Source organism: Triticum dicoccoides, chromosome 2B (assembly GCF_002162155.2).
Source record: "Triticum dicoccoides isolate Atlit2015 ecotype Zavitan chromosome 2B, WEW_v2.0, whole genome shotgun sequence".
Classification (NCBI taxonomy): Eukaryota; Viridiplantae; Streptophyta; class Magnoliopsida; order Poales; family Poaceae; genus Triticum; species Triticum dicoccoides.
Genome location: NC_041383.1, coordinates 199,622,680 through 199,634,811, shown reverse-complemented (window position 1 = coordinate 199,634,811; position 12,132 = coordinate 199,622,680). Strand labels below are relative to the sequence as shown.

Genomic DNA, 12,132 nt, shown 5'->3' with positions numbered 1-12,132 from the left:
TCGTGGTTCGCTCGCCCGGTCCTCTGGAATAGGAACCGGCACTGGTGGTGGTCGATTGCAGTGGAGCCGAGCACGCCGTCCCGCTGCCCTGGGCGATATGCACACCTCGCGTAGGCATTGCGTCGAGCACGTGGTGGGCGTGGCGCCGCGGCGAGCTACATAGCCCCGTAGATCTCTGGAGCAGAACGCTGGCGTCCAAGGCACGCGAGCTATCCAACCTAAGAATCACAGACCCATTGACCACGGTGAGAGCATCTACTTGGAGCACACGAACATCAGTCATCAGCTAGAAAACATAGACCAATGTATATGCACTGCTCCTCCATCTTTCCTCCAGCCATACGCCCATACCCAAGTACCCACTTTCAAAACGGCGTGCAGAAATTCTGAACTCAACAGGCAGCCGCATATATACAAACACTGAACAGGTAGCAGTTTTACAACTTGCATGACAAAAAGAACGAACAGGTTTTCAGGAAGGGGCTAAGAAGAGTCACGCAGCAGATGACAGTCGGTTTTCAGGAAGCAGAAAAATACAGTGTCAAAACTGGAATCTCCAGGCGAGTCGTCCTAGGCGTTCTGATAGTGGTGCAGCTTGTACAGCAAAACTCTTCCGCCAGCATGTCCGACAGAGAGGAACCCGCTGCCCGGGCTGAAGTCCAGGCACCGGGGGTACTGGAGGCTGAACCGAGGCCCTGGCCAGTTCTGGAACACGGCGAAAGACGGGACGTGCACGAGCCTCATCCCGTTCCGCTCCTTCCCCGAGCTTATCGCCAGAAGCGGGGCGTCGTGGTTGAACTTCATCTGACTGATCTCGGTCATGAGGTTCTCGATCGTCTTCAGCGGCTTCCTCTTCCCGGCGAGGAATTCGTCCCTGCCGTACACGTTCACGATGCCGCTGCTGGAGCCTGTGGCGAAATAGGAGCTGTCCTGCGAGGTGCAGAGAGAAAGGCCTGTCAGGGAGCCCTCGTCGGTAGCCTTGTGCATACACTTCCTCGTTCTAAGATCCCAGTGGTAAACATGGCCATCCCCGCCACTGCTTAGTAGCTGATTCCCACCGTCCGCAAAAGCCAATGAACGCACATTTCCGTTCATCTTGAGGGTTCCAGTGAGCTGCTTTGTTTTGGAAGATATCAAAAGAATGTACCCCTCATTTCCAACAAACACAATGGTTTTTGAGTCAGGTGATATCTCAAAGTTTTCCAGGCTTTTCTCCTCACGTCCGGTCAAGGGTCCAATCTTTACTAACAGCAGCTTTCACCAAATCAAATGAGTAGAAGAAATTTGCTCCTGCCTGAAAAGGATCACCTCAGAGCCATCAGGTAGAAAGGATGCCTTGTGAACCGGACAATCCTCGATAAATATGCTCTGGATCTTGGGTTTTCTTTTCCCGTCAATCTGGAAAAATCTCAGATGTTTATCCAGGCCAGCAGCAAGCATCAGCTGTCCATTCCTATGAAACTGCACGGAATTGATAGGACCAGTAGATGGCTCCTGCGCATTAGCATCAACAAGCCTTGAGAAAGTCCAACATGCCAGGTAAAAGCTTAGCAGTACCCTTGACAACAAGCTCATCGTTGTTCCGAAGAATATTGTCGACTCCGCCATCCTCATCAGATTCATCATCATAAACCCCAGGGAGAGGAGCCTTAGGGCCCATATCTGCCCAGCCAGTGAAGGGGTTCAACTTGGCATGGTGACCATGCAACCTAGCTTCATACTCTCTGCCCGAGATCACACACTCATCAGCCTCCTTTCTCAACTTCCTCAATCTTGCAACCTTTAAGATGTCCACCTAAGTCCTCTCCTCCTCGTCATCTACCCACGCAGGCTTCCTCCCCTTACTGACCATCTCATCTTCATCAATTTCACTGCCGAAGTCCTCCTCATAAACAGGCAAGTCATCCTCACTGTTACCAGCAGACCGATCTATGAAGAACAAAGGACCATCCCTGTCATGATCCGACACCGCAGCCCCAAACTCAGTGCCAAACTTCAGTGGCTCATAGATCGACCCAAACAGTGAACTCTCCAGCTGCCTCATCTTCTCCGCCTCTTGGTTCTGCTTCGCTTCCAATGCCCTGGCCTTCTTTTTCTTCAAAGACTTATTGTGATTCTCCTTAGCCCTCTTTTGCTTCCTGTCCTTACTGGGGTTCTATGTCTTGGGACCAGCCTCTGCATCTAAAGCAATGGGGGAAACAATGCCCTCGTCAGTCGTCACCATCATCATCAACCCCACTACTTCTCCCCATTCGGGATAGCAACTTCATCCTTACCCAAGGAACAACAGCCTGCTAAATAACACCAATAAATGAGACATTGCTAATCCACAAATGTACAAAGCTTCTACTAATTTTGCAAGTTACGATACTTGGGCCTATGCCCCAAGCCAAAATGGTGGGCACCGGCACACAATTTCGGTGGCTCATTAGTTTGGGCTTAAGCAATCACATCGCTGGATGACTAAATTTTTGAACGAATCACTGGATGACTAAAAGGTAAAAGCGCGTACCTCGAACACCAATGTCCAATACTGCGGACGGGGTGGCGACAGCAGGGACGCGATGCCGCGACGAAGATAGAACGGGGGCGGGCGGCGATGTAAGCGACGCGCGTGAGAGGCGCTAAGGTAACGGCTGCGGCGGCGGATTGGAGGAGCTTGGGTGCAGCCGTGCAGGCCAGAGCAGGAGCTAGGCTACCCAGGAGAGAAGAAGAGGACGTACGGGCTTGGTGGTGGAGAAGGGTCAGGTGGATGGCCGCCGCGCCGCCGTCAAGAGTGAGGGAGGGGAGCGCCGCCGCCGCGCCGCCAGGATAGGAGGGTTCTAGAAGAAGAAGAAAACAAAGACGAGCGACATCGGGGTCGTAAACAACGAAAAGTCGGACTCGCGGGCCGGACCGACGCAGCCCAGCCGCAGATCGGGTCCGGTCCGACCGCAAGCTGCCGAGTGAGGGCCCAGAAGCCAGTGAGACGCAGCAGGAACATTCGCGACCCCCCACTAACCAAAAACCCTTCCCGTTATAAACCCCTTCCGCCTCCTGCTCCGTCCTTTCCTCTCTCTCTCTCCCGCTCCGCCTCCTCGATCGAGTCCAACTGCCCCGCCCGCCCGCCACCCGCGTCGCCCAGCCGCTCCGCTAGGGTTTGCCCTCCCCCCCGTGGCCGTCGTCGTCGGCGGCGGCAGCCGTCGGCCCGTGCTCCGTCCGGAAGGTAGTGCCCCTCTTCCTCTCCCCGCGCGCGCGTCTCGGTGTCTTCTCTTTTACGCTCCCCGTTCCGTCCGTTCCGTTCCGCCGGCTCTCGGTTCGCCCGGTGCGCGCTCGTCCGTCCTCCTCGTCGTGCCGCGGCTCGAGGGACCTCGCGGGTCTCGTTGGTCTGCGCGGGGGTAGGGTTTGGTGCGTCGTAATGCTGCGGGTCTGGGCGGAATCCGGGTTTAAACCGCGTCGCCTGGGGATTAGCACCGTGCTGTTCCGGGTTGTTTGTTGGATGAATTGGTCCCGGAGCGGCTACGGGCAAGCTTTCTTGTGGTTTGTGTGCTTGGGTGAAGGAAAGGGACTCCCTTTGACGACGAAATTGACGTATTGTGTGGGCTGCTGGTTGGCCGGGGTTTACGTAATGATGTTTTGTGTGAAAAATGTCATCTTTATTTGTCTATATACTCTCAATCGCTATTAAACTGATGTTGTCCGTTGATTGGTTTGGAGTATCAGGACACGGTGTGTGAAAATGTCATCTAATGCATTTCTTGCTGTGGTCATTAGATAGATAGCTCATGTGTCTTTTGTGGTTTCAGAATTTTGGTGGGAGTGCTCCATCATGGCACCGAGCTGCAGAGACATTTAGTATTGCTTTTGCGTCGTGGAACATTCTTTGTTTGCATTGCAATAGGCTTACGTGCATCAGGTCTAGTTGATGGTTCCATGTATAGTTTGTTCATTTTGTTATCTGGAGGTAGTTTACTGTTTCAGTTCTGAAAGTTCAGTCATTTTCCTGTTGTGAGTTGTTTTTTTTCCTATATGGATGTTACTCTGAACCGTAGTCAATTTTCTTTGCAGAAAGAGGTTGTAGCTAGCTTTTCTGATGATTTGTTTTATTTCCAGTGTTGATAAGCTCAGGTTGAGTCTGCTGAATAAATGGTTATTGTTTTGTGTGATGATATGGAGAAACTGGGAAAACAATCATGAGCTCAAGTTCCAAATGCTGTATCCAATTTTTCTCAATCTGATAGTTATTGTCATTGTGCTATATCTGGGATCTGATAGTTATTGGCATTGTTCCAAGTTCTTATTTTACACTTTCCGTGCAATCGACTTGGCTTGCTCGGTGCATGCTTGTCCTTGTCATGGCGTGGCTTTTGTCCGTCGATGCGGTGGTCAGGTTTGATGGGTTTAAAACTATGTCTAGATTATTCTGGGTGGTTGTTTAATAAATTGTTCTTGTAGCAGTTATGGACAGGCTTTCATGTGGTTTATTTGCTTGGGTGAAGGAAAGGGCCTCCTTTTCACGACAAAATTGATGTATTGTATGGTTTGCCGGCTGGGGTTTATGTAATGGGGTTTACGTAATGGTTTGTATGAAATTGTCGCCTTTATTTATCTAGACAGACTAGATTCTCAGTCGCTATTAAACTAATGTTGGCTGTTGACTGGTTTGGAGTATCAACAGCCTAGCACTGCAAATCAAATGCAATTTTTGCTGTGGTCATTATAATTTAGATAGGTAGCTTATGAGTCTTGTATGGTTTCAGATTTTGGTGGGAGTGTTTCATGGCACCCTGCTGCAGACATCTAGTATTGATTTTGCCTTGTGGAACATAGTTTTTGCAATGCGATAGGTTTGTGTGCAACTGGTATAGTGAGTGGTTTGATGTGTAGTTTGTTCATTTTGTTAGCTAGTTTACTGTTTCAATTCTGAAATTTCAATCATTTTCTTATTGTGAGTTGGTTTTTCTATATGGACGTCAATTTTCCTGTGTAGAAAGCAATTAAAGCTAACTTTTGTGATGGTTTGTTTTATTTCCAATGTTGATAGGCTCAGGTTGAGTCTGCTGAATAAATTTTTATTGTTTTATGCGATGATTGGCAGAAATTTGGGAGACAATTATGAGTTCAAATGCCAATTGTTGTATCCAAAATTTCTCAATCTGATAGTTATTGTCATTGTGCTATATTTGTACCAATTGTCTGTGGCTACAGTGATATATGTGATACACTGATACATGCTATGTAAGTTGTGCCATTAATTCGTGAAATATGAGTCAGCATCCATTCATGATGGACAAAGATCACTGTGCTACCGAGTTGTTGATAGTTGTTTGCCAATGGTTTGGGTGTTGATAAATGGTTGCTCAGCCAATTACTGTATATTCCTTTGAGGCAACAGTTTGTTTTCTTGCAACAATGTTTACAATTTACTGTGAACCGTTCTGATTAACTATAGGTTTTGAATAGCTACATCCTTTTTATGCTGCTCGATCGTCGCACAATATTCATTCGCCTCAAAACATGAGGTACTAATCAGTGTAATCTGTTGTGCAGCAATGTCTACGCCAACTGGGAATTACGTTCATCCGGACGTGGTACTGTTTTTCTCCATCTTTTTTATTATTAATCTAGAGTAATAGCAGTATTGCTAAACACGATTGGTCTTGCTGACAGATTGGGAATGCGTTTGCTCAACAATACTACAGAGTTTTGAATTCGTCGCCAGAGCATGTCCATAAGTTCTATCATGATGAAAGTATCCTTGGTCGACCAGATTCTGATGGTCCATTGACATCTATAACCACTACATACGTAAGTTCTCGGCAGTACAGCAGTAGTATTCTATGATCTTACTATTATGTATAAGTTGTATAGATTAAACGTGATTAGGTGGAAACTAGAATTCAGGGCACACCTGTTCACTTATTTTATACCAGAGCTTGTTTTCGTCCATGCTATTGATGGACTTCACTTCTATGATTTGCCACTTAGAATTAGAATAGCTGAGGACAAATAACAGCTAGTTTGTTTAAGGTACATTTTGCTAGCATGTTGTGATCATCAGGCTGCTTTGGTGTGGGAATTCACAACAGGATACTACTTCCATGTTCTCATGTGGTCGCCTACGCAGAGTGCTTTTTTTACTGTAAATTGGGCAGGTAGTAGTAGCGGTAGTGGTGGTATTGTGCAATTAATCAAATCTATAGGCCACACGTATTGATGAAAGTCGGTTGATTATCTAAAGGGCGCGCATGCCATTATGTTCTGAAGGTAATGTTTGTTAAAAATCATCCATGTAATATCATTTGCCTGCAGTAAGTATAGTTTTTCCAGCTCTCTTATTTAATTTTTCTAATATGTATTGTACAATCAGCTACATGGTCATATCACTTTATACATGCTACTTGTTTATCCATGCCTAGTCACCTGATTTGTTATAACTGACTTGTTTCATGTGCTTGACCAGGCTATCAATCAACACTTCTTATCTACAGATATGAAGGGATGTTTGATACAGTTAGATAATGTAGATACTCAGCCCTCCCACGCTGGTGGTGTGCTCATTTTGGTGACTGGATCTCTTACCATGCTTGATACTGTGAAGCATAGATTTGTTCAGTCATTCTTCCTTGCTCCACAAGAAAATGGAGGCTATTTTGTTTTGAATGATGTGCTTCGAGGTGTGCCGGAGATGCCATTGGCTGAGACAAATGAAGCTTTAGTTGACCATGTTAATGGAAACACTCAGATTGCCCCATTTCCAGCTGAACCAGGTAATGGAATTTCATATTCGAACTGATCGTTTCATAGCTTGCTGACATTTCAATATTTGACCAGAAACATCTGTCAAGGAGAGCGTGGACCCAGAGCTTCCATCTGCAGGGAATATTTCCACCAATGGTGAAGTCATAAATCCATCTGCAGAGACGATTCCTGTGGATGCTGAAGTCATAAATCCATCGGCAGAGAATATTTCCATCAATGATGAAGTCATGGATCCATCTGTAGAGAGTATTTCTAGCAAGGACAAAGTCATAAATTCATTTGGAAATGAAAATTCTCAAATTAAGAATGATGCTATTAAGATACCTGAGGTAGCACCTACTCCTGCTTCAGCTCAGAAGGATGTTATTAAGAAGACTTATGCATCGATCGTAAGTTTCCTCTTGTGTTCCTGCAGTTTCCCCCACTAATTGTACTGCCAGAATTGAGTGAGTTCTGGATGTGGAATAATAATTACACGATCTGTTATGCTTGCTTACTGGCTTCTGTGACTTGCATGATAGGTTAAGGCCACAAATGAGAGCATACCGCCAGCACCCATTACCAAACCCAAACCCAAACCCAAACCTAGACCAAATCCAACAGTAAAGAGAGCTGAAAATGTGGAGAAATCTTCGTCTGTTCCTGCAAAAACTACGCATGCAGCTGATACTGCGCCTCCAAATGACCAAAATATTTCTGATGGTTGGTGCTTTCTCCATCTGTTTTATAGAAAATTGAAGCACATATCTTTGTTGTACTGAACTATAACACTACCTTGTTTGCAGACCAAGGGTATTCAATCTTTGTGAAGAACTTGCCTTGGAATGCAACTATCGAAATGGTTGAGGCTGAGTTCAGTAAGTTTGGTTCAATCAAGCCTCGTGGTATACAAGTTGTACACCGTCAGGTTAGTTAATATTGTATGAATGTAGGCTTGGTTTCTATGAAACATATGCTTGCTAACATTAGTTTTGCATTGCAGGCTGATGGGTTCTGCTTTGGCTTTGTTGAATTTGAGTCTGAAAAATCAATGAATGCAGCAATCGAGGTTTGTTTTCCCAGTGTATTTTCTCAATTCGCGCTATTACTTTACAAGTTAAATTTAGCTACGCTGCTGCATTCTGTTTCAGTTTGTGCAACTTTAAGTTTGCTGGAGCACATTTAGCTACATTGTCTAAAATAGTGGAGGTCTAATTGTAACTTGGCCTACTTGTCCATCATCATTTCAGCATTTTAAGTATCTGCAAGATGTTGCAAGAGCTCTATAACTAATACTCGTTTTGACTTTTAGGTATTTAAAGTTCGTTTTGGCTCGTATGTGTCTTATGTCGAGGAGAAGCGAACTCCAAAACGAGGTGAGCTGCATCCTGATATCGGCACATCATATATGCAACTAAAATAGAACGATTTCTTCCATAGTTTTAGTCCACCTTTCACAGGTGGACATGTCATATGCAACCGTTGGTGTGTCCTTGCTTTCCATCTGAAAAGAAGTCCTTACTCTCAAAAAATTAAAATGAACAACTTTGTACTAAATCAGCGATACTTAATTTCGAACGAAGGTAGTATAAGATAGCATCTGGATGGTTAGAACAAATTAAATTGCAATTTGTTTTCCTTCCCATCTCCGATTAAGTTATGCTGCTGATAACTGATCCATGTGTACAGTAAATGCTGCCTCCTTTGCATATTTGTTTTAGTTTAATTCCATCGTTGCAAGTCATATTTTTGCTGGTTTCTAGGCCTTGCATGCTTGGATTATAACTTTCAGTTGTTAATTCCCCCCAAAAAAACTTTCAGTTGTTAATGGAGTCACCCATAGTGAGTACAATGGCAATGCCCGGGGCAGTTGGGTCCTGCCAGACAGAGGTGGTTACCATGGCGACAACTTCAGGGGACAGGGAGCAGGCTTTGTGAACAATGGCAACTACCGTGATGGCGACAACTTCAGGGGTCAGGGAGCGAGCTTTGTGAACAACATTAACTACCGTGATGGTGAAAACTTGAGAGGGCGGGGAGCGGGCTTTGTGAACAATGGTAACAACTACCGTGATGGCAATAACATGAGGAATGATAACAGAAATCAGAACGAGTACTCAGGCCATGGTCGAGGACAGCAGGGGAATGACTACCGCCAGAATGACACCCGTCAGAACAGGAATGACTACCGTCAGGACGGGAACGGCTACCGCCAGAATGGAGATGACTACCGCCAGAACAGGGATGGCTACCGTCAGATCGGAGATGGCTTCCGCCATAACAGGGACGGCTACCGCCAGAACGGAGATGGCTTCCGCCAGAACAGGGACGGCTACCGCCAGAACGGAGATGACTACCGCCAGAATGGGAACGGACACCATCAGCCACGCCCCGTCCATAACGGGAACGGGAATGCGAATGGGAGGCCTGGCCGCTTCAATGGTCCCAAGCAAATAGCAGTTACCGCATAGTGTGTGCAATCCAGCAGAGTAGGGAACTAGAGTGTTCGCCCATTGATACTGTTTCGCACCCCGTACTCCTTTAGGATCAAATCATCCGCATTCTCTCGCATGTTCAACCTGATGATACCTCGTTTCGGCTGGTGCCTCTTTTGTGGCTGGTTGCTACCCGCATTTTCGAATGCTCTGACCTGTAAACATCATGCGGAGATTTTATATAGATGTGGTTTGGTATTTGTGCGAATCCTAAATCATTGACGCTGTTTGGTGTTAGTTTCTGGGGGCTTTAGCACAATTCTTTTATGGCAGGCTGGAACTCGCTTGAGGATGTGTGTTATGTTACGACAGCTAAAAATTCGCTATTTCACTTATGTTTTTTTGAGAGTAAAAAAAAATGTTGGCCGTCATGTGTGGCTGGGTATACTACTATTTCAATCAATAAAGACCTGAAGTGTTAGTACGTCTAGTCTTTCAAATGCATCAACACAAAACAAAGCATTATTGTTTTTTTATGGAAAATGTCGCCGCTTTATTTAATTAAATGTTTGGGTGTTCATCCGAAATTACATCCAACAAAAGTCCGGGGGAACTGAAAACCATACCGTACAAAGATCATCTCCTCTAGCAAACTTATGCGCGGCAACATTAGCGGAACGTCGTACCCACGTAGCCTTTACCTCAACAAAGGATTGAAACGTTTCCTTAATCTCTTCAATCCACGGCCCCCAGTGAGCTAAAATTCTTCCCTGGCTGGTTTAGCATCTGAACCACCTTCTGACTGTCCAGCTCTACGTGAAGCCTCTGAACATTTCTCTCCTGTGCTACTTGAACTGCTCTTCTGCAAGCCAGTACCTCAACGGCCTCCGGATCACCAACGTGTGGAAAGGAATGGCATGCCCCTGCAAGAAAAGCCCCGTTGTGGTCACAGAGAACTAGACCTGCTCCACCTCTGTCAGCTTGTTTCGTAGTAGCTCCATCGGCATTCGCCTTGATCCACCCCTCAACAGCAGTGGCGTAGCTCGAGGGTGGACAGGGTTGTCCATGGACCACACTGTATATCGGCCCGGTACTTCAATATACCTGTAAGAAAAACTAATCAGGCCACAGAGCACGTCTAAGGCCTAAGCCCAAAAACTATGATCGCACAATCCGATAACTAGCTCACTCGTTCCTTCCTATGTTCTACGGGCGTGTTTGGTTGCCTACATGAGGCCCCACATGGCTCGCGCGGGACACAAACAGGCCGATTGGTTGCCTGCTTTTACTGTTCGCCCCCATGGCACGAACCTTAAAGCACTCCGGGGCTTAGCTCCCTGGAAACGCCCGAATCGGCAGTTTCTCCAGGGCCAGGCCCGAGCGGTGCACGTGGGCGGCGGCGGCTGCACGCGCGCGGCCACGCTCGAGAAGCCGCGTTGCTTCCCGAAGCCCCGGCAGTTATTAGCCTCAACGCCCCTCACCGCTCCCTCTCCCTACTCTCCTCCACTCTCCCAACTCTCACCGGCGGCGGCGGATTGGAGGAGAGCAAGAAGACCACCGGACTCCATCACCGGCGAGCGGATCATCACCTAGCCCATGGCAATGATGGTAAGCACTTCTCTGTTCGTCATGCACTACTTTTTCTCGTACGATCCGGCGATAGATTCGATCCACGGTGAAGAGGGAAATGAAGAATAGAGGTAGATAAGCATGGCAGTTCATACGAGTTCATCCTAGTTCATCCTACTTCATACTAGTTCATGCAAGATCGGAATAGAGGTGAATGCGGATGGAATAGAAGGGGGATTGGGGGTACACAACGGACACCGGCTAACTGCGGCGGCCGTCACGGGCGTGCGGAGCGGCGGGTCGAGTGGATGGCCTTCATCTTCTTGTTCATCGCCGTGCGGGGCAGCGGGTCATCGTCGTCGTCCTCGGCGGAGTCGAGGTCGATCTGCCAGGTATGACAGCCTGGCTCCGGCGCACTCGCTGGCATCTGCACCGGTTCTTCCTCCTCCTTAGGCTCCCCACCGATGACCGCCGGCGGCACGATTGCCATCTCCCAGTACACTGCGGCACGACGGTCATTAGGAGCCCAGTAGTTCTTGTACTTGGACCACTTCTTCCTCTGTTTAGCATCGTCGGAGACGTCCGGATTCATGGCCCAATGAATGATGTCGACTACCATCGCGCCCTTCGTTGGGTGAGGAATCAACGTCTTTGAAAGCACAAGGGCTCCCTAGGTGGTTTTGGTAATTAATGTCAACATATCTCTTGTTGGACTAACACTTTTATCTAGTATGTTTCAGATAAGTTCAACAATGGAGTGGTATGGACTAAAGAATGTGGGAACTCCTTCAAGATGCTAAGGACAAAGGATTGGCTCAAGCTGCAAGCTCAAGACTCTTCATTTTACATTTTAGTGGTCCAAGATCACATTGATCTATAGGAAAAGCCAATACTATCAAGAAGGGATGAGGTGTTGCTTAATGAGCCTCTTGCTTCAAGTGCTTAGTGATATGCTACAAAACCCTCAACTACTTCCCCACTTCCATACATATGACCTAAACCTAAAGTCAAACTCGGCCCCACCGATTCTTTCTATCCGGCGCCACCGAGTTCAGATGTCATAGCCACTGCCACAAACCCTAGACAAATCGGTCTTACCGATAGGGATCTCGGTCTCACCGAGATGGGATTGTAATCTCTCTGTGTATGTCCATTACCAAAATCAGTCTCATCGAGTTTGAGCAATCGGTACTACCGAGATTACAATGCAAACTCTCTGGTTAACTTATTACCAAAATCGGTCCCACCGAGTTTGAGTAATCGGTTCCACCGAGTTTGCCTGACCAACTCTCTGGTTAGCTAATTACCAAACTCGGTCTCACCGAGTTTGTGTAATCGGTCTCACCGAGATTACGTTATGCCCTAACCCTAACCATATCGGTCCTACCGAGTTGCATGTCAGTCCCAC

At 47.0% G+C, this 12,132-nt stretch overlaps 1 protein-coding gene and 1 pseudogene across 1 annotated transcript; one reads left to right on the top strand and one right to left on the bottom strand.

Annotated features, from left to right (window-relative positions):
* Nucleotides 1-2,820, bottom strand: LOC119363046 (annotated as a pseudogene).
* Nucleotides 2,821-3,081: 261 nt separating this feature from the next.
* LOC119363045 (nuclear transport factor 2-like) lies at nucleotides 3,082-9,430 on the top strand. The gene is made up of 10 exons (XM_037628349.1): nucleotides 3,082-3,205; nucleotides 5,530-5,570; nucleotides 5,650-5,787; nucleotides 6,443-6,749; nucleotides 6,814-7,130; nucleotides 7,263-7,443; nucleotides 7,527-7,648; nucleotides 7,724-7,789; nucleotides 8,033-8,096; nucleotides 8,542-9,430. Exons 2-10 carry the CDS (start codon nucleotides 5,532-5,534, stop codon nucleotides 9,189-9,191), a joined length of 1,884 nt encoding a protein of 627 aa, XP_037484246.1. The 5' UTR covers nucleotides 3,082-3,205; nucleotides 5,530-5,531; the 3' UTR covers nucleotides 9,192-9,430.
* The last annotated feature ends 2,702 nt before the right edge of the window (nucleotides 9,431-12,132 follow it).